Consider the following 21688-nt stretch of genomic DNA (forward strand, 5'->3'; position numbering starts at 1 on the left):
ACCTATTTCGCCTTTTGCATCAGCTGAATGTCCAACATCAACATATGCCACTTTCTAAAACTCCCTAACTGTGCTGCCTCCCCCCCCATGGCCGGGGTCACCACCTAGCGCACGACACCGTGCGAGTGCCGTTGCCCTGGACAGGTGGGTAGGCCGACTCTTGGGCGCGGGCACTGGCACAGGGTCCCTCATAGTGCAATCAAGTGTCTCTGACGGTGGTGGTGCACACCCGCCGTCAGACACACCGCTGTACTATGAGGGGCCCAGTGCCAGTACCGACGCCCACGAGTGGGCCCCCCTTGCTTGGGCAGGGCCCCAGCATTTGCAATCTTTACTTCTCCCTGCTCCTCCGCTGTGTAATCTGGGCCGTCAAATCCATACTGTGCCTGACACCGTCTGAGCCTGCCTCCTGAGACATATATTTTGAATGTGTACGCTATCCATACATGTTATCCGGGGATACGGTACCCTTTCTAACCTTTGTGCAATCACGTGCAATCCATACTGGGCCTGACACCGTCTGAGCCTGCCTCCTGAGACATATATTTTGAATGTGTACGCTATCCATACATGTTTTCCGGGGATACGGTACCCTTTCTAACCTTTGTGCAATCACGTGCAATCCATACTGGGCCTGACACCGTCTGAGCCTGCCTCCTGAGACATATATTTTGAATGTGTACGCTATCCATACATGTTATCCGGGGATACGGTTCCCTTTCTAACCTTTGTGCAATCACGTGCAATCCATACTGGGCCTGACACCGTCTGAGCCTGCCTCCTGAGACATATATTTTGAATGTGTACGCTATCCATACATGTTATCCAGGGATACGGTACCCTTTCTAACCTTTGTGCAATCACGTGCAATCCATACTGGGCCTGACACCGTCTGAGCCTGCCTCCTGAGACATATATTTTGAATGTGTACGCTATCCATACATGTTATCCGGGGATACGGTACCCTTTCTAACCTTTGTGCAATCACGTGCAATCCATACTGGGCCTGACACCGTCTGAGCCTGTCTCCTGAGACATATATTTTGAATGTTTACGCTATCCATACATGTTTTCCGGGGATACGGTACCCTTTCTAACCTTTGTGCAATCACGTGCAATCCATACTGGGCCTGACACCGTCTGAGCCTGCCTCCTGAGACATATATTTTGAATGTGTACGCTATCCATACATGTTATCCGGGGATACGGTACCCTTTCTAACCTTTGTGCAATCACGTGCAATCCATACTGGGCCTGACACCGTCTGAGCCTGCCTCCTGAGACATATATTTTGAATGTGTACGCTATCCACACATGTTATCCGGGGATACGGTACCCTTTCTAACCTTTGTGCAATCACGTGCAATCCATACTGGGCCTGACACCGTCTGAGCCTGCCTCCTGAGACATATATTTTGATTGTGTACGCTATCCATACATGTTATCCGGGGATACGGTACCCTTTCTAACCTTTGTGCAATCACGTGCAATCCATACTGGGCCTGACACCGTCTGAGCCTGCCTCCTGAGACATATATTTTGAATGTGTACGCTATCCATACATGTTATCCGGGGATACGGTACCCTTTCTAACCTTTGTGCAATCACGTGCAATCCATACTGGGCCTGACACCGTCTGAGCCTGCCTCCTGAGACATATATTTTGAATGTGTACGCTATCCATACATGTTATCCGGGGATACGGTACCCTTTCTAACCTTTGTGCAATCACGTGCAATCCATACTGGGCCTGACACCGTCTGAGCCTGCCTCCTGAGACATATATTTTGAATGTGTACGCTATCCTTACATGTTATCCGGGGATACGGTACCCTTTCTAACCTTTGTGCAATCACGTGCAATCCATACTGGGCCTGACACCGTCTGAGCCTGCCTCCTGAGACATATATTTTGAATGTGTACGCTATCCATACATGTTATCCGGGGACGGGACCCTTTCTAACCTTTGTGCAATCACGTGCAATCCATACTGGGCCTGACACCGTCTGAGCCTGCCTCCTGAGACATATATTTTGAATGTGTACGCTATCCATACATGTTATCCGGGGATACGGTACCCTTTCTAACCTTTGTGCAATCACGTGCAATCCATACTGGGCCTGACACCGTCTGAGCCTGCCTCCTGAGACATATATTTTGAATGTGTACGCTATCCATACATGTTATCCGGGGATACGGTACCCTTTCTAACCTTTGTGCAATCACGTGCAATCCATACTGGGCCTGACACCGTCTGAGCCTGCCTCCTGAGACATATATTTTGAATGTGTACGCTATCCATACATGTTATCCGGGGATACGGTACCCTTTCTAACCTTTGTGCAATCACGTGCAATCCATACTGGGCCTAACACCGTCTGAGCCTGCCTCCTGAGACATATATTTTGAATGTGTACGCTATCCATACATGTTATCTGGGGATACGGTACCCTTTCTAACCTTTGTGCAATCACGTGTATTCCATACTGGGCGTGAGAACGGCTGGCAAGCTACAGCACCTGTGGTTTGCACACACAAGTTTTTCATTTTTTCAGGAATGACGGTTAGGCCTAATTCCGGAACTGCAGTTGACCTGCACTTACTGGGAAATCATTGTTCGCGGGTAATAATTGTAATCACTCAGTGATCCCCATCACTAACGTTGTTCAGCGGGTTATCTGCACCTGTAAGCGACAAACACTGGCCTTTTCAGTGTAGCGCACATGCAGCCACGGACATGTAAGGGCATGACACACCAGTTATTGGCCAATCTCATGTTCCAGAGCCTCACGTGTCCCTCTAGTAAGCCGGACTCGGACCGCGGGGCATGACGGAGTCTCGTTCGTTAACGGAATTAAGCTTGCAATGTGTGCATCTGTTCTGTAGCTGGCATGGTTGAGGTTTCCCAGGTGGAGTCGAATTTAACCGTAGGCTCCACTCCTGGTGGTGCCCTTCTGGACATTCCTTTAAGGTTCAGCTTTGCAACCATACTGCCCACGTAAAACAAACACTTTGCCTTCATGAACGCTGTTTGGAGGGTCATGACTCGTGGGAATAACGCCGCCCAATCAGTTAACCTGCTAGAGAGATCCTTCGTTGCTCCCAAGCATGACATCACACTCCCTAGGAGGAAGGTAATGCCACTGTGGCGACCGTACTCCTGGGGGCGAAACAAGTGCACTGATGCCCAGCGACTGCTCGATGAATCTGCTGGTGCATTGACCCAGACCACTACATTCCCCTCTCACGCTACACGGCCTGAATCTGACCCTGATGAAACTCAGGTTACCCTTCCCATATACAGTTCCATCTTACACGGTGACAAAGAGGAAGCTGCAGATGAAAGTGCAGGTTCGGCCCACCCGCCATCAGACACACCACCGTACTATCAGGGGCCCTGTGCCAGTGCCGTCGCCAACGAGTGGGCCCCCCCTGCTTGCTCAGGATCACAGCACTTGCAAGGTTGAAATACTGTGCAGTGAGATGGAAGATGGGGACGACGAGGAGTCCAGACTAGTCCAGGGATTCCCTAGCGAGGAGACTTATTTGATTGTTTTCAATGTTGGGACAGCAATTTTTGGGGAGCACTATACTCTGGAGAATGATAGATGGGGCCCACCATACACTGGAACATTCCAAAGGTGGACATCAGACACTGGAGCAGCATTTACAGGGCCCATTATACACTAGAGCATTAGAAATGGGGCCCATTATGTTTGGAGCATTATTTGGGCCCATAAGACAGTGGAGCTTCATCCATGGGGACCAACATATACTGTAGCATTATGTGGAGCTCATCATATACTGTTTCAAACATTATATGGGACCAATGATTCTGTATGGAGAAATAGATGGGCCTCGTCATGAGATGTAAAAAGTGAGGTATTTTTCATTGTACTATACTGCTATTTCTCTGCCGTATCGGAGCATGATGAGTTATGGTGTGTGTTAAAGGGGCGCTCTTTCGCCCAGGGCACATGAAAACCTGCAGCCAGCCCTCCCCCCCCACAACTTTAGCCAAATAACCCCCATTTTTCAGTGCGTAACTTGTATTATGAAGTTAATTAAGGTTGACAAGCTTAAGTAAGAAGAATTGATGCTTTTGGCATTCAAATGGGCACTGTAGGTGTGTTTCCTGTCCTCCTCTCACTGCCGACTTTTATTCCCCATTGACTTACATTGGGTTTCGTGTTTCGGGACGACCCCGACTTTTCCCTATAATCGGACGATCTTGCTCAACCCGACTTTTGGAAAAGTCGGGTTTCACGAAACAAAACGCGACCCTAAAAAACCAAAAGTCGCTCAACTCTAGTGTCAACGTCACTTTGCCTCCAATACGTTGTCCTGTCGTGTTCCGGTCGGGTTAGCCGACTCTATGGTGCCTGCAGTTTAGGTGCTTCCTATGTGGGCTGCGGGATCTGGCAATGAAGGCTGGTTTCGTAGTGCCAATAGGACAAGCTCCCCCTGTAGGACTGTGGGTTTCGGTAACTCCGGCCGGCTCGCGGCCTTGCAACTTTTTTTTCATGTGTACCTTCTGCTGCCTATCTGAGTTCCAGTACCATTAGCTGGTTCTTTGGAAGTCAATCTTGAATATGTCCCCCTGGGTTCCAGTAACGTCAGCTGATTTCAGGCAGAGCCTTTGGTTTAGGTGCCTCCTTCTCGGTATCCGAGTTCCACCAACGTCTGCTGGTCCTTGGTAGTGCTTTCTGGCACAGGTACCTGCTGCTTAGTAACCGGGTTCCAGTACCATCAGCTGGTCCTCGGTAGTTCCATTGGCTCTTGTACCTTCGGCCACCCATCCAGATTCCAGTACCGTCAGCTGGTTCTCAGCAGTTCCTCAGCCTCCTTGTACCTTCTGCTACATTTCCAAGTTCAAGCTTTTTGAAATAGTTTTTGGTAATCACTCTGAATCTCCCTGACGATGACCCTAAAGACGATGACCCTGAAGACCACTCCGAAGAAGACGACGACCCCGAAAACGACAACCCTGGAGACGACAACCCTGAAGACCACCCCGAAGAAGACGACGAACCCGAAAACGACGACGCTGGAGGCGACAGCCCTGAAGACCACCCCGAAGAAGTCCAAGAATATGACCCTGAAGAGCATGATGAAGGAGAAAGTGTGGGAAAAGTAAAAAAGAAGGTGAAGAGCATGTGGATCGCCCTCCCAGGGCTGTGGGGTACTCGGTACCGGGCCGGTATCAGTGGGATGTGTCACAGCGGTGACCCGGACCGTGGCCCTGGGCGCCCAAGTAATAGGAAGATGTGAATGGTGGAATGTAGTTAGATGAATAGTTCGTGACGCCACCTGTGGTGCTCGGCAAGGGAGATGTTAAGCCGACGCTGCATGCAGATCCGCTGGGACTGATGGTATGGTGCAGCAAAGATGTAAAAGCTCCCCACAGGTGAAGCTATAGTCCCAGGGCAGAGTAGATGTGGTCGGCACGGGGATGTAGCGGTGCCGGAAAGGTAGGAAGCAGACAAGACACAGCGGGGTGCAATTTCTGTACCTTTACTTGGTAACTGCAGTCCAGGATCCTGATTACAGATGGTATTGGAGCAGGCTAGCCTGGAAGCAATTCAGGGATTCTCTCTCAGCAGATGGGTTGTGCAGTCTCCTTACTAGCACTTATTCGAATGAAGTACTCCCAGTACTGAGTTACACTGGAGTCCCTCCAGACAGATGTTCTCAAGAACCTCACTTGCATGGCAGACAGCTGTAGCCTCTCTCGGGGACTCCTCTCTCCTGAGTCCCGGCTCACTATCCAAGCTGCTGTTGTGCCCTCAAGTCTTAGATGGGAGTAGGGCATTTACAGCCTCCTACTCCCCTGGTGTCTGTTGCAGGACCGTTAGTATCCGTACAACCGTGGAGACCAGGCTCCAGTTCATGCACTCTATCCAGAGATGAGCTCGTCCTCTCCGCTCTATCTCAGCGCTCCTTCCACACATCTGCACACTTCACCCTCCACAGACTAACTAACTAACCACCACTTCCTCTTGGCCCTCAGAGAGCACTCCTCCCCTTAATCCCGGTTCAGAGTTCCCCCTGCTGGCCTGGAGTGGAACTGTGTTGCATGCATAGATTGACTGCGAGAGAGACCCATCATTGCCTCCAAACCTGGCATTACCCTCCCCTGGAGGAAGGCAAAGCCACTGTGGCGACCATACCCCTGGGGGCGCCACACATGAAAGTAGTGAAACATAAATATCTGACAAAATATAAAAAAGCTTAACATAGTCAATATCTTGGTAACTCCGAACGTCTTAAAAAAAAATAATTCCTGCTATTCCATTTGATTGGACTAAACCTCTATGCCTTTAATGTCTCCTCCACCTCCCCCAATACATTCTACATTATTCTTAGTTGTTTTCCTTCATGTAGAATTAACCTACAAGGAAAGTAAGGGTTTATTTTCATTCTGATATTTGTGTCCCATTGACTTGCATTGGTTTCCGGTATCGGAATCGGCGATATCCGATATTTTTGGGGTATCGGTCCGATCCAATCCGATCCGATATTTCCCGATATTGGAAGGTATCGCTCAACACTAGAAGTAATATAAAATTTAGTTTTTGACCACCCCTTTAGCTAAACTCATTAATTCCAATATGCTTCGATCGCTAATACCTTTGCAATGGAGAGGCGAAATAATGAAAGAAAACAAAAAACGTCTTATTCCGCACTGCAGCCACTGTTACATCGTGTGTCCAGTTCAACATGTAAAATTTGGTGAAAGGTCCTCTTTAAAGCTTAGCAATGAAGTACAGTAAATACCCCTTCACTGAAAGCTTAGCCGCTGCTCATTCTGTGACTCCATATATGCCAATAGAAGAAATACAACCCACTTCTGCGAGTCCTCCTTACGTGCACATGTAACTGAATGGCAATTTGGTACCATCTAATTCGAAATTATCAGGGCATTCGAAAGTTCTTATCCTAATGGTAGACATTCCTAAATATTTTAGGTATCCAGAAACCCATTAGCCGTCCATCCCACATGTCCACCTAAGTCAATTCAATGCAAAAATCGGAACAATTTTTCTTGAAAAATATTTGGTTTACCCTACGTTGCCCTATTTCGATTTACATGTCTGTGTTGGGTTTAATTTATCAAAAGAAATTACTATAAATGTAAAATGTACGTTAACTTTTTTCAGAGTAACGTGAACAGTCCACATTTTGCCGAGTCTACCATTCCTTAAGTGTAGGAACCAAATCCTTATGTAAACTGTGTTTTACAAAAAGCTTGTTTTAATAGCTGAGGATACTGAAACGTAGAAGAGCGCTTATAGGAAAATCTTGTGTATGCAGCAGACCATTTACCGGTTCCTTACTTTCCTTTGCACTAATATTTACATAAGAATGCGGAGGATTTCGGCAGTATGTTGAGGTTGGAGCAGACACAACGGAATAATATTGAGTTATTATTAGGCAGGATTTTGTGGACCTCTACTTAATGATGCATCATTCCTGTACATTTACAATATCTATTCAATGTGAATGTATTTTTTCAAAAAAATAGTTGGGCATAAACTAGAAAAATCAACACCTTTTTTCCTACATAGGCTTTATCCGTAAAGGGGTTGTTTGTGATATTAATATTGATGGCCTATCCTTGGGATAGGTTATCAATGTGTGATCTGTGGGGGTTTCATTGTGTTGCATTAGACATTGATGACCTATCCTAAGGATAGGCTTTCAATGTTAAAGTCCCGAACAACCCCTTAAAGGTTAAATGTTAGACCTTACAAAGGTTAAAGGTCTATTTTTGTATCTAAGTTCTAGCATGTGTTTCCACCTCATTGTTCTAGTTTTGCAGTGCATATCTCAGCTAAGGAAAAAAAAATGGTTGGACCAGTTGTAAGAACTTTCATTAGAGGCCACTAAATAGGGTGTGGCGCTGCCCAAGGCTTACAGTGGAAAGCTGATTGCAACAGATAATCAGTACCATGCGGTTGTACACAGTCTGGTTGGATTTTGGTACCCACCAATGCTTTTGGCAGAGCAAGAACGGCACCACAGCAGCAGAGGCAGAAGTCATAGGAGAGGGTTGAGACATGGATGAAGGGTGGTACATGGCCGGTTCGCTGTGGGATGGACCCCTCTTCTAAACAGTAGTCTGACATTTGTGTGTGGTGCGGTGGAGTTTGTTCCTTACTCACTGTTCCTTCAGGAGTTTTTTCTACCTCCCCATCCATGGGATCGGGTCCGGCTGTAGCTTCAGACAAGACAGGAGACCTAGGGTCCAGATTAACAGGTTCAGTTTTACTGTGCAATTCGGATACACTCGTCTGCAGCATACAGAATAAGACAGAGTCCTATTTTAGTGATGTTCGCTTTGTCTCCTTTCTGCCAGACTTGTCCCTAGTCCAACTGTTTTTGCTGATCCTAGGGACCCTCCTTCTGGCATAACAGCTTCCGTGAGGACCACCATCCTTCCCTTTCTCTGCGACCCGGCCGACATTTCCCTCACAGGGGAACGGGAATTTGGCACTCAATACCCCTTCTGGACATCAAGCCCAAGACTGTCCAGACAAAACTTTGGATGTGTCTGCATGCTGTGAGGAAACCTGGACTGACATCACCTATTTGGCTCTGTTGCACCTGCCTCGCTTTTCACCTGTTAAAACTGAGATGTTTAGCTTTGCGTCTACTCTTTTACACCTGACTCGATTTTACCTTTCTGAACTCCTTTAACCAGGAAACCTTTTCTTATAAAAATTCATCTATCCCCTCCCAGACCATGGGCTAATCCCAACACTGTTAACTACCTCATGCCCTGTGTAGTGCAAACTATATTCTTAAACCTTGTGTGGTTCTCCTAGTGGACAGCCCTCCCGCATTCCCTGGGACAGCCTTCAGGCAAATTATAGAGGAGAATTGAAACACAAAACCGGCTGTAGGAAAATGACTCAGCCCCACAGAGTTAAAAACTAAAAATAGTTTTCAGAACTTTGGAAATGTCAAGGTGACTTGCCAGAAGTTTTGATCAGTGAAGTCTGGGTCCTGAAATCAGCTTAGAGCTAACCTAAACAGAGACTGAAGAAGGATTCATAGAAAGTCCACAATCCAGTCTATCCAGAGAGAGCAGACCTTCTGAGCACTTCTGCCTCTTTATTTTAGTGGTCAACACAGAATCCAGAAATTTTGATCAGTGGGGTCCTGAAAACCCCCTTATTTCTGATAGAAATTAACAGAAGCAATCAGCTGAGAGATTCCCTCAAGAGAGACTGAAGAAGTCATAGAAAGTCTACAAACCAGTCAACCCAAGGAGAGCAGTGCTTCTGAGCACTTCTGCCTCTTTATTTCATTGGTCAACTCCGAATCCAGACCCCACTGAACAAAACTTCTGACAGGTCAGATAAAGTTCTCCAAATGAGAGAGTTACTCTTTAAATGCTAGAAATCTGGTAGCCCGTAGTAAGGGGAGATTATGACGGCACTGCGTTCTGACCTGAATATTAACATAGTATGTGTCATGTTCCTTGACTCCAACAGAGGGGAGCTGCCGGCAGTCAAAGTTACATTACAAATTTCAAACTGATTTTTTATTTCATGGTGTATTTTATTATTTATATTCCCTTTTGAGGCTCCAAAATGTGTTTCTTGGGAAGTATAGCACACATAAGGGTATCATATTTGTGTCCAGGCCAATAGGTTTACATACGTGTACAGGTTTATGCAGTAAACAGTCGTCTATGCAGAGATGAGACTTTGATCAAATTGCATTTGATTCTAATGACGTAATATGAAACAGATTACTCCAGGAATATTAAGGGATTTTTCAAATTCTGAACCCGAGTTTATGATTTAAAAAGACCTCCTATAATACCATCTGCTTACTGATCAAGGAGAGGCACTGCACCACAGGACATTGATGATAAGTCTCAAATCTTAAAAAACAAATGGGATCTGTCTAAGTGGAGGAATGAAAGTCACACAGCTGGTCAAATATCTGCAAAAATGTCATCTACTTAAGATTTAGATGATGTCCCATCAGCACTGAATTAACGATGCCCTCAAAGACCACCAAAGGGATTTTCCAAGTGTATAAAAGGGGGATGCCATTCTCAAGTAATGGGGGATATAATTTTCAAGAAACATTTTCATTCACCAGTCTTGTTCGTGTGCTGACTCTTAGGCCAGGGTCACACATGTGAGAAACGCGCATGAGTCTCGCATCTCAATACCTGGCACTGCCGTCGGCACTCAGGCCGGAGTGCTCAGCTGCATGTATTTCTATGTAGCTGAGCGCTTCAGTCCCGAGTGTTGGCAGCAGTGCCGGGTATTGAAATGCAAGACTTGTGCAAGTTTCTCTTGTGACCCCGACCTTATTTATTGACTGCCTCAAGTATTTAATCCCCATTTTATCCCTTAAAAACCCAACATTTTCCCGACACATATGTGATAACTAGAAGGGAACAAATTGATCTGCAGGACTCAGGTCCAGCAGCTACATCGGTAGTCCGTGACCGCCGGACTGGATCCCTACAAACCTCCTCCAACCTACTGCCATTCCTTGCGCATCTTCTGATCAATATACCAGCACAAGGTCATGTGTGGTTCACACCTACAAATCAGATGAGGCACTGGGGAATCTAGCAGCTAGGTGTCAGTTCACAAGAGCATCACATCGCCAGAGATACAGCTTATTTTCCGCTTTGCTCTATTGATGTGGCATTATGTGGTGTCACTTTCAAGCTGACTGACAGCTGGCTCCCTGCTTCCCAAATGCGGAGAGCCGGATGACAATCAGAATTATGTCAGTAGTCACACCCTGTCGACAGAGCAGCCCAGAAGTAGAGCTGCTGTTAATGTTGAGCAGCTGAATCGCCGGCAGGAGGGAGCAAAGACCGATCTGTACCAGCGCCTGGAAGAACAGGCAGGTAGTTAGCAACTACCTGCCTGACAGTTTTAATCCCATAATAAAAAAAAAATCCTTGCATTTTTATAAATCTGGGAAGTTTGCATCACCTGACCTTTCCTAAAGATCATAGCGAACAAGCAATAAACATAACAGGCTAATAAAGGTCTGAAACCTTTGGCAAAGTTATCTGAGCACATAAATCTCCAAGGGTGCTCAAACTTTTTCTTCTGCCCACTTTCCTTTTTGTATTTTTTAAAATGTAAAAAATGACTGTAGATACTGTGTATATATATATACAGTATATATATATATATATATATATATATATATATATATATATATTTGTTTGCCTAAAATACAAAGGAAATATGTCATCTTTAACTAGCCCTTTTACAGATCATTTCATCTCCAACCTGCTTCACTGTTCACAATAACAGTAATTTTGACCAGGGGTGCACTTTTACACTCCTCTGTATTTTCTTTAACTGTTTATATGCTTTTGGAGCACTTTGTCTTTACTTTATGTTTATTTAGTAATAACTTTTTTTTTTTACAATTTTGTCCCATATACTGGCTTATACTGTGTATTCCAAACTGTTTGGGGAATGTTCAGAAAGTAGATCCATTGCCTCTCAACACTTTACATTATTATCAGTTCTGTGCGTGAGAAAATGAGAAGGGACTTCATCGTGACCTGGTATTCTTTCGTTGGCACGCGATTGTTAAGAGGCTGCCAAGCCTCCCTCTGATAATACATGTAACGCTTTTATGGAGCTGTTTCTTTTCAACAGGGGCTCTTTTCAGGAAAGCCATCGGTTTTTTTTTTATGCTTGATAACACTGTTCCTCAATATTGTGAAACTTGGCTCTACCGATTGTCCGAAAGACGAAGGCACACTGCAAAGTCAAGAGGACAGGAGAAATTGACCAAAGAATTAGTGAATGCTAAATATAAGCCCTTCTTCCTACATTGCAAAATTGGAGCTTTTAGTCTAAAAATTAAGGTTAATAGGGAAGCCAAGTGTCCGTATAATGGAGAATACTCAATATAAAATTTGAGGAGGAACTTATTGGCCACAAACCCCAGGATGGCCTCATGTGAAATCAAAAGTGAACACGCAATGAAACATAGCAAGAAATAAACAAAACAGCTGTGCTAAATCGAGAAATTAGCTGCTGAAAAATGTCCTCCTATTTTAGCTCAGCTTAACCAAAAGGCTCTGCTTAAATACAGGCGAGAAGACCCATAAGTGGGAAAGAAGTAGCACATAACAAGCCCTCTCCAAAAAGAAATGGCCCTCAGTTGTTCCTAACCCAACAATCCAGTGGTCTTCTATCATTGAAACCTAAGAAAAGCCCATCTATACAGATACTGAAGTATTAGCATAAACTGACCCTCAAACACATATGTAGGAGCTAAAAATTTAGCTTAGTCTCCAAGAGAAGGTGGATCTGGTTTGCAGGGCGCATTATCTAGTTTGAAAGTTTTTCCCTTCCCTTGAGATTGTTAGGAATCTGTGTTCTGCCATACCTATGCAGAGATCCAGTTCCTCACATTTATCTCCAGAGGCTAAGTCCTTTGTACCAGCTTCTGAGCATGCTCACAGGACGAGCTCCTATTGGAGTTCAGGTGTCAGGTGCTCAGGTCCTGCTCTGAATCCTATTGGCTCCTCTGGGAGTTCTGGAGATTTCCTGCAGGTCCCGTACGCTATAAAAAGTGCGCATGGCTGTTCCGCCATGCGCTAGTATAGTCATACTTGCGGCTGTATGTTTGTTGATGGATGCATGATCTGGTGAATGACTCATTTGAAACCCCCATTCCTTGGTTATTACGAATGTGTGAGTGTTTGAGTCAGAGCCAGTATTAGCGCCAGCGCGTCATTGCTCCAGCGCCCAGCAGCTTAGCGTCTGACAACGCGCCTGCATTTCAGCGGTGTCTCCCTGCGGCACTATCTACGCCGCGCTGCTTTCACAGTCCTGAGAGTGTTCGCAGTAGCAACGTCTCTGTTACAGACTTACGGTAGGTCTAGTCGGAGTGTGTCCTGTCATCTAAGGCCACTCCTGTGACCGAATACCACGTCTGTCCCGCTGTGCCTCTGTGAGTTTTCAACAGATTCAGCGTTTTGTATTAATGTTTTTGCTTGCAGCTCTGTGTGTGAAACAGAGCTTGCTCCAGCGTTACTATTGCATATGTTTATGCTTGCAGCTCTGTGTGCGAAACAGAGCTTGCTCCAGTATTACCACTACATGTGCTTTAGCTTGCAGCTCTGTGTGTGTAACAGAGTCTGCACAGTGCACTTGGGTGACGCCTTTAACCCTGTGCACACTACCGCCACATAGCTCTGCCACCTCCTAGCAGCGGTTTTACCATCTACCGCACGGTGGACCTCGAGCGGTGAACGCACTTTATTATAATTTTATTTAGTGCGTTCCACCGCTCATAACATTATACTAGCGCCAGGGTCTGGCTAGCCATGGCAGAACAGCAGCAATTACTGCAGTGCATTAAGCAGCTTGGCGACCGGGTGGCCGCTCTTGAGAAGTCCCTCTCAGCTGCTCAAGCTACTGATGCTGCTGTACACGCTTTAACTGACGCGGTAGTGCGTTTGTCCGTGTCCACCCTTGCGCCGACAGTTACCCGCCTCCCGTTGCCCGATAAGTTTTCCGGGGATGGCGCCTCTTGTATTGGCTTCATCAGCCAGTGCTCGATTCAGCTGGAGCTGCTGGCTGCGCAATTCCCTACAGAACGGGCCAAGGTGGCATTTATCATATCCCTACTGTCGGGCAAGGCTCTGGAATGGGCTACGCCTTTATGGGAGCGTGGTGATCTGGATATTCGGACCGCAGCCCACCTGCTAACTGCTATTAGGCAGGTGTTTCTCGGTCCGCGAGTCACACACGACACTTCGCTAGAACTTCTCGCTCTGTCCCAGGGGTCCCTCTCGGTCAGCCAGTACGACGTCCGTTTTCAGACACTGGCGTCTGAGTTGGAGTGGTCCGATAAGGCCCTTATCTCAGTGTTTTGGAGAGGATTAGCGGAGTATGTGAAGGATGCTCTCTCTACGAGAGAGATCCCCACCAGCCTGGAGGAGTTAATATCTGTCTCCTCACGCATTGATCTCCGCTTCTCTGAGCATGGTTTGGAGCGTGCCCACTCCAAACGGAGAGGTTGTCCAGCTCCCGAATTTTTTTTACCTCTGGAGCTTCCTGAACCAGAGGTCTTACCCCCAGAGCCCATGGAGGCGTCTCGTGCCAATTTTGATACACCTTCGGCTCAGAAGCCCATGTGCGATTGTTATCGTGTGCACGCTGCTTCTCCGGAAGCTAGCGCCCCGCAAGGGTCGGGTTCCGAAGCGGTCGACGAGACCTTTGTCCCTCCTCATCTCAGGTCTAAAGTCCTCGCGTGGGCACACGCGTCCAATACGCACAACCATCGTGGCTATATGCAAACCACAAGGCTGTTGGCTGGTGCATATTGGTGGCCGCACAGGGCTCGGTACGTCAAGAAGTTCATTCAGGCTTGCACCTTATGTGCTCAGCATAGCCTTCCTAGGCAGAGTTTGGCGACGACCGCCGACACACGGCGGCGTTTCACTGCCACTCCTGCTCCGGCCATTTCCCAGGTGTCCCTTTTGAAACCTGGTGATCTTGCCTCCACCGATGCCTTCCACGTTCCCGGGTTATCGTGTCACCTACCAGGACACCAGCCTCGCCTTCGTTTGAGTCTAAGCCCTACGTCACGATTGGGCACAGGCTTGTGGGTTGGAAGGCTCTGGGAGGGGGGGCCTTAGGAGGGGGGTAATGTTAGGAATCTGTGTTCTGCCATACCTATGCAGAGATCGAGATCCTCAGATTTATCTCCAGAGGCTAAGTCCTTTGTACCAGCTTCTGAGCATGCTCACAGGATGAGCTCCTATTGGAGTTCAGGTGTCAGGTGCTCAGGTCCTGCTCTGAATCCTATTGGCTCCTCTGGGAGTTCTGGAGATTTCCGGCAGGTCCCGTACGCTATAAAAAGTGCGCATAGCTGTTCCGCCATGCCCTAGTATAGTCATACTTGCTGCTGTATGTTTGTTGATGGATGCATGATCGGGTGAATGACTCATTTGAAACCCCCATTCCTTGGTTATTACGAATGTGTGAGTGTTTGAGTCAGAGCCAGTATTAGCGCCAGCGCGCCATTGCTCCAGCGCCCAGCAGCTTAGCGTCTGACATCGCGCCTGCATTTCAGCGGTGTCTCCCTGTGGGACTATCTACGCCGCACTGCTTTCACAGTCCTGAGAGTGTTCGCAGTAGCAACGTCTCTGTTACAGACTTACGGTAGGTCTAGTCGGAGTGTGTCCTGTCATCTAAGGCCACTCCTGTGACCGAATACCACGTCTGTCCCTCTGTGCCTCTGTGAGTTTTCTACAGACTCAGCGTTTTGTATTAATGTTTTGGCTTGCAGCTCTGTGTGTGAAACAGATCTTGCTCCAGCGTTACTATTGCATATGTTTATGCTTGCTGCTCTGTGTGTGAAATAGAGCTTGCTCCAGTATTACCACTACATGTGCTTTAGCTAGCAGCTCTGTGTGTGTAACAGAGTCTGCACAGTGCACTTGGGTGACGCCTTTAACCCTGTGCACACTACCGCCACATAGCTCTGCCACCTCCTAGCAGCGGTTTTACCATCTACCGCACGGTGGACCTCAAGCGGTGAACGCACTTTATTATAATTTTATTTAGTGCGTTCCACCGCTCATAACAGAGATAGTGTATAACTTCCTCATCGCTGGGAATCTGATCGCGGGGACCTTCACCGATTCCAAGAACATGGAGAACTATGGAGAACTGGTGTTGATGATCCATGCATACTGCCACTCCATTCATTCTTATGGGAGTGCCAAAGGAAAGCACAGAACTCAGGTTATACAAAAAATGTTTATGACATCAGTATCCTACCATAGAGAAGACAGGGTAATGCCAGCAGTAATAAAGTGCTTTGTGCTGTTTCATTACCTTGATGTGGGAAGGCAATGCAGACTTCGCTGATGGAGGTCACATCGGTATCCCCTCACCTCGACGCGCCTTTTGCCACCAGCTTCTTCTGGGGGCGTGAGTGCAGAACTCAGTAATCTCCAAAGGTCCCATTAAGAATGAATGGAGCTGCTGTACGCATGACTGACAACCGCTCCATTTACATGGGACTCTTGAATGCCCTGATTTTTGGAATTAGTGTTAGTGCCATGCTATCCAGTCTTTCGGTCATTGGGAAATTATACCTTTTTTTCCATGTATAGGGTATGACTTTAAAATCTGAGAATACCCCTTTAAAGAATTTTGCTCAATTTCTAAAGAAAAAAAAAAAAGAAAAAAAAATCAGCAAATTCTGTGAAAAAAAAAAAGTGTTCACTCTTTTTATCCCTCATCTATTTAATTTGGCCCTGTTAGTATTTGTTAATATTTTAAGAAGTATAAAGTATGTGACCATTGCAGCCAAGTGGTAACCGCAACGGTCATGCTCTATACTACTGGTGTCATGACTTAAGGCTCTGGGATGACACCAGGAAGGTATGGCACGTGACCGTCACTGTGCAGTGATCATGTGATCTGCTAATTGTAATTAATGGCCTAGCGGACCACCGGAGCGTCTGTGCCGAATCAGCATCCGGTTGACAATGTGCTTTATAGAATTTTCTGCAATAAATTACTTTTTACTTAGAAACTAGATAACCTTTTTTTTTTTATCTTGGACACCTTTAGATCTACGAGTTGGTGTTGAGATGATCTATCAATGCTGCACTTCACTATGTAGTAACATGCACGTTGGGGGATTAGGATGGTGTCTACAGACAAGAACAATAATTAGAGAACATGATAAATAAGAGTCTCAGCAGCATTAGCCATGGGGTTCTGCATGGTAAATGCTCCTGGACTGGACAATTAAAGTGCAGACATGGCGGTCTCTCTGTGGTTTAAGACCTTGGGAAACCCTACTGTCGATTATGTCACACGGCAAGATGAAATAATCATTAATTATGGATGCAGTGGTTGATGTTTCATGAATGAGGCTGGTTGGACACCTGGTTTTGAAAGGGTTACCAGTTGTTTTTATGGGGCTGCGTGTATATGACCGCACATTAGTGAAACCCTTCCAACCCTGGGGTATGCATGCATGCGTATGTGTGTGTGTGCTAGTGTGTCTATGTGTGCACCACAGCTGTTCCTCTCACGTTCGCAGCACATTCCCAAGGCAGGAGACACATTGACCCCATCATTCCCTGAGTTTTCACCATCTGTCACTATAAATTAGAATAATAGTTTTTCGCCTTTTATGTTTTATTACATGGAAGACAATAAGAAGAATGTACTCCGAGCCTCGAGCAATGAAAAAGCCGCTCAACAACTCCAAATTATTAATAATGATTAAGTTTCAATTTTAAAGGGAACTTGTCACAAGTTTTGCAAAATATAGACAAAAACACCGCCTTTAACTGCTTTTGTACCACAGATCACTAACTTCTTCTGAAAATCCTAAAAAAATACCTTTCATAAATCTCCCGAACCATATGTAATCAGCACAGTCCGGTCCATTGATCTCGCTGGTGTGATTGTCCTCTATCAGTAGTGTCATCCATCTTCCGGCCTTGATTGAAAAATTGGACTGTTAAAACTAGGAAAATTACTTATATTAACTAATCTTATTGAGTTCCATACATCGAATGTTAATGAAATTTGTGTTTTGTTTCTAGGTCACTTCCTGGGAAATAATACTGTCATTGATGTCCTGAAAGACGGAGGGTATGAGGTCGAACATACGCCTGCAGGACAAAGCTTTATACAGTAAGATCATTCTGGATTTTGCAACTTATTATTAGGGATGCTCGGAGCCATTGATATTCAGGTCCATCGGGTTCAGCGGAACTTTATAAAAAAGTTTGGTTTGGGTACTAGAATGGTACCCGAATATGATCCTGAACCCGGACCCCAATCAAATGAATGGGGTGCCCGAACATCCAGTGGTTCTTATGCTGTCTTCTGTGTGACAGCACAGAGAACACTGACTCTGATCAGTGGTCACAGCACTGCAGTTCCTATGCTGTCATACAGAGGACAGCGTGTGAACCAGCATCTGTGACCAGCAGTGAAAATGTTACCGCCGGTCAGGCATTGACTGATGAGTATTATTCTCATCAGTGTTCGCTTGGTCTCGTTAATAGCAGCAAAAGCAGGTGACGCTAATGAGAGGCTTCACCAGCTGGCACCTGTGCAAAGTAATAAAGATGTCAGTGTGATATATAATTAGCAAAGTGCATGTGTAGTTTTCTTTACTTGTATTTATTGAATAAATAAATAATTTAAAAAGTGGAGTAGGGTTCCCATTATTTTTACTATCCAGCTGAGGGAAAGCAGACAGCTGGGGTCTGGTGTTATTTTTCTTGGAAGGGGCCAATATCCATGAAGCTTCCCAGGCTATTAATATGAGCTCAAAGCTGTCTGCATTGCTTTTACTGGTTATTAAAAAGGGAGACCCCCCAAAAAAATGATGTGCAGTCCAACCTACTTTTAATAAACAGCAAAAGCTAAATAGACAGCTGCAGGCTGATCTTAATAAGCTGAGAAGGGGCCATGAATATTGGCCCTCTCCCAGACTAATAACATCAATCCTTAGCCACCCCAGAAAAGGCGTATTCATTAGATGCACCAATTCTTGTGCTTAGCCTCGACTCTTCCCAATTGCCCTGGTGTGCTGGCAAGCGTGCTAATAGTTTTAGGGTTGATGTTAATAGTTTTATGTCTGCTGACATAAAACCCAGGGGTTAGTAATGCTAACCCCATAGTCAAAAGTAATAAAGACACATGCAGAGAAGTGGCCTTGAAATGAACAAAACACCCCCAGACAAATCTTCTCTTTTTCCCATTTATTAACATAAAAATAAAAAATCAATGTTACCTGTCCGCCACTAGAGTTGAGCGACTTTTGGTTTTTTAGGGTCGCGTTTCGTTTCGTGAAACCCGACTTTTCCAAAAGTCGGGTCGAGCAAGATCGTCCGATTATAGGGAAAAGTCGGGGTCGTCCCGAAACACGAAACCCAATGTAAGTCAATGGGGAATAAAAGTCGGCAGTGAGAGGAGGACAGGAAACACACCTACAGTGCCCATTTGAATGCCAAAAGCATCAATTCTTCTTACTTAAGCTTGTCAACCTTAATTAACTTCATAATACAAGTTACGCACTGAAAAATGGGGGTTATTTGGCTAAAGTTGTGGGGGGGAGGGCTGGCTGCAGGTTTTCATGTGCCCTGGGCGAAAGAGCGCCCCTTTAACACATACCACAACTCATCAATGATCATGCTCCGATACGGCAGAGAAATAGCGGTATAGTACAATGAAAAATACTTCACTTTTTACATCTCATGACGAGGCCCATCTATTTCTCCATACAGAATCATTGGTCCCATATAATGTTTGAAACAGTATATGATGAGCTCCACATAATGATACAGTATATGTTGGTCCCCATGGATGAAGCTCCACTGTCTTATGGGCCCAAATAATGCTCCAAACATAATGGGCCCCATTTCTAATGCTCTAGTGTATAATGGGCCCTGTAAATGCTGCTCCAGTGTCTGATGTCCACCTTTGGAATGTTCCAGTGTATGGTGGGCCCCATCTATCATTCTCCAGAGTATAGTGCTCCCCAAAAATTGCTGTCCCAACATTGAAAACAATCAAATAAGTCTCCTCGCTAGGGAATCCCTGTACTAGTCTGGACTCCTTGTCGTCCCCATCTTCCATCTCACTGCACAGTATTTCAACCTTGCAAGTGCTGTGATCCTGAGCAAGCAGGGGGGGCCCACTCGTTGGCGACGGCACTGGCACAGGGCCCCTGATAGTACGGTGGTGTGTCTGATGGCGGGTGGGCCGAACCTGCACTTTCATCTGCAGCTTCCTCTTTGTCACCGTGTAAGATGGAACTGTATATGGGAAGGGTAACCTGAGTTTCATCAGGGTCAGATTCAGGCCGTGTAGCGTGCGAGGGGAATGTAGTGGTCTGGGTCAATGTACCAGCAGATTCATCGAGCAGTGGCTGGGCATCAGTGCACTTGTGTCGCCCCCAGGAGTACGGTCGCCACAGTGGCATTACCTTCCTCCTAGGGAGTGTGATGTCATGCTTGGGAGCAACGAAGGATCTCTCTAGCAGGTTAACTGATTGGGCGGCGTTATTCCCACGAGTCATGACCCTCCAAACAGCGTTCATGAAGGCAAAGTGTTTGTTTTACGTGGGCAGTATGGTTGCAAAGCTGAACCTTAAAGGAATGTCCAGAAGGGCACCACCAGGAGTGGAGCCTACGGTTAAATTCGACTCCACCTGGGAAACCTCAACCATGCCAGCTACAGAACAGATGCACACATTGCAAGCTTAATTCCGTTAACGAACGAGACTCCGTCATGCCCCGCGGTCCGAGTCCGGCTTACTAGAGGGACACGTGAGGCTCTGGAACATGAGATTGGCCAATAACTGGTGTGTCATGCCCTTACATGTCCGTGGCTGCATGTGCACTACACTGAAAAGGCCAGCGTTTGTCGCTTACAGGTGCAGATAACCCGCTGAACAACGTTAGTGATGGGGATCACTGATCACAATTATTACCCGCGAACAATGATTTCCCAGTAAGTGCAGGTCAACTGCAGTTCCGGAATTAGGCCTAACCGTCATTCCTGAAAAAATGAAAAACGTACGTGTGCAAACCACAGGTGCTGTAGCTTGCTTAACAGCTCGCCAGCCGTTCTCACGCCCAGTATGGATTACACGTGATTGCACAAAGGTTAGAAAGGGTACCGTATCCCCAGATAACATGTATGGATAGCGTACACATTCAAAATATATGTCTCAGGAGGCAGGCTCAGACGGTGTTAGGCCTAGTATGGATTGCACGTGATTGCACAAAGGTTAGAAAGGGTACCGTATCCCCGGATAACATGTATGGATAGCGTACACATTCAAAATATATATCTCAGGAGGCAGGCTCAGACGGTGTTAGGCCCAGTATGGATTGCACGTGAGTGCACAAAGGTTAGAAAGGGTACCGTATCCCCGGATAACATGTATGGATAGCGTACACATTCAAAATATATGTCTCAGGAGGCAGGCTCAGACGGTGTTAGGCCCAGTATGGATTGCACGTGATTGCACAAAGGTTAGAAAGGGTACCGTATCCCCGGATAACATGTATGGATAGCGTACACATTCAAAATATATGTCTCAGGAGGCAGGCTCAGACGGTGTCAGGCCCAGTATGGATTGCACGTGATTGCACAAAGGTTAGAAAGGGTACCGTATCCCCGGATAACATGTATGGATAGCATACACATTCAAAATATATGTCTCAGGAGGCAGGCTCAGACGGTGTCAGGCCCAGTATGGATTGCACGTGATTGCACAAAGGTTAGAAAGGGTACCGTATCCCCGGATAACATGTATGGATAGCGTACACATTCAAAATATATGTCTCAGGAGGCAGGCTCAGACGGTGTTAGGCCCAGTATGGATTGCACGTGATTGCACAAAGGTTAGAAAGGGTACCGTATCCCCGGATAACATGTATGGATAGCCTACACATTCAAAATATATGTCTCAGGAGGCAGGCTCAGACGGTGTCAGGCACAGTATGGATTGCACGTGATTGCACAAAGGTTAGAAAGGGTACCGTATCCCCGGATAACATGTATGGATAGCGTACACATTCAAAATATATGTCTCAGAAGGCAGGCTCAGACGGTGTTAGGCCCAGTATGGATTGCACGTGATTGCACAAAGGTTAGAAAGGGTACCGTATGCC

The 21688-nt window shown here is 46.2% G+C and overlaps 1 protein-coding gene across 1 annotated transcript in view; it reads left to right on the top strand.

Moving 5' to 3' along the window:
- The window catches only part of TRABD2B (TraB domain containing 2B), a 339205-nt gene that overhangs the window by 237010 nt on the left and 80507 nt on the right, over nucleotides 1-21688 (top strand). Inside the window, exon 5 of the mRNA XM_073544369.1 lies at nucleotides 17597-17687. Coding sequence (XP_073400470.1) covers nucleotides 17597-17687 — 91 coding nt within the window. The remainder of the gene's footprint in view (nucleotides 1-17596; nucleotides 17688-21688) is intronic.

The sequence above is a fragment of the Dendrobates tinctorius genome, unplaced genomic scaffold, assembly GCF_039654945.1.
Source record: "Dendrobates tinctorius isolate UK_male_01 unplaced genomic scaffold, ASM3965494v1 ptg000138l, whole genome shotgun sequence".
NCBI lineage: Eukaryota > Metazoa > Chordata > Amphibia > Anura > Dendrobatidae > Dendrobates > Dendrobates tinctorius.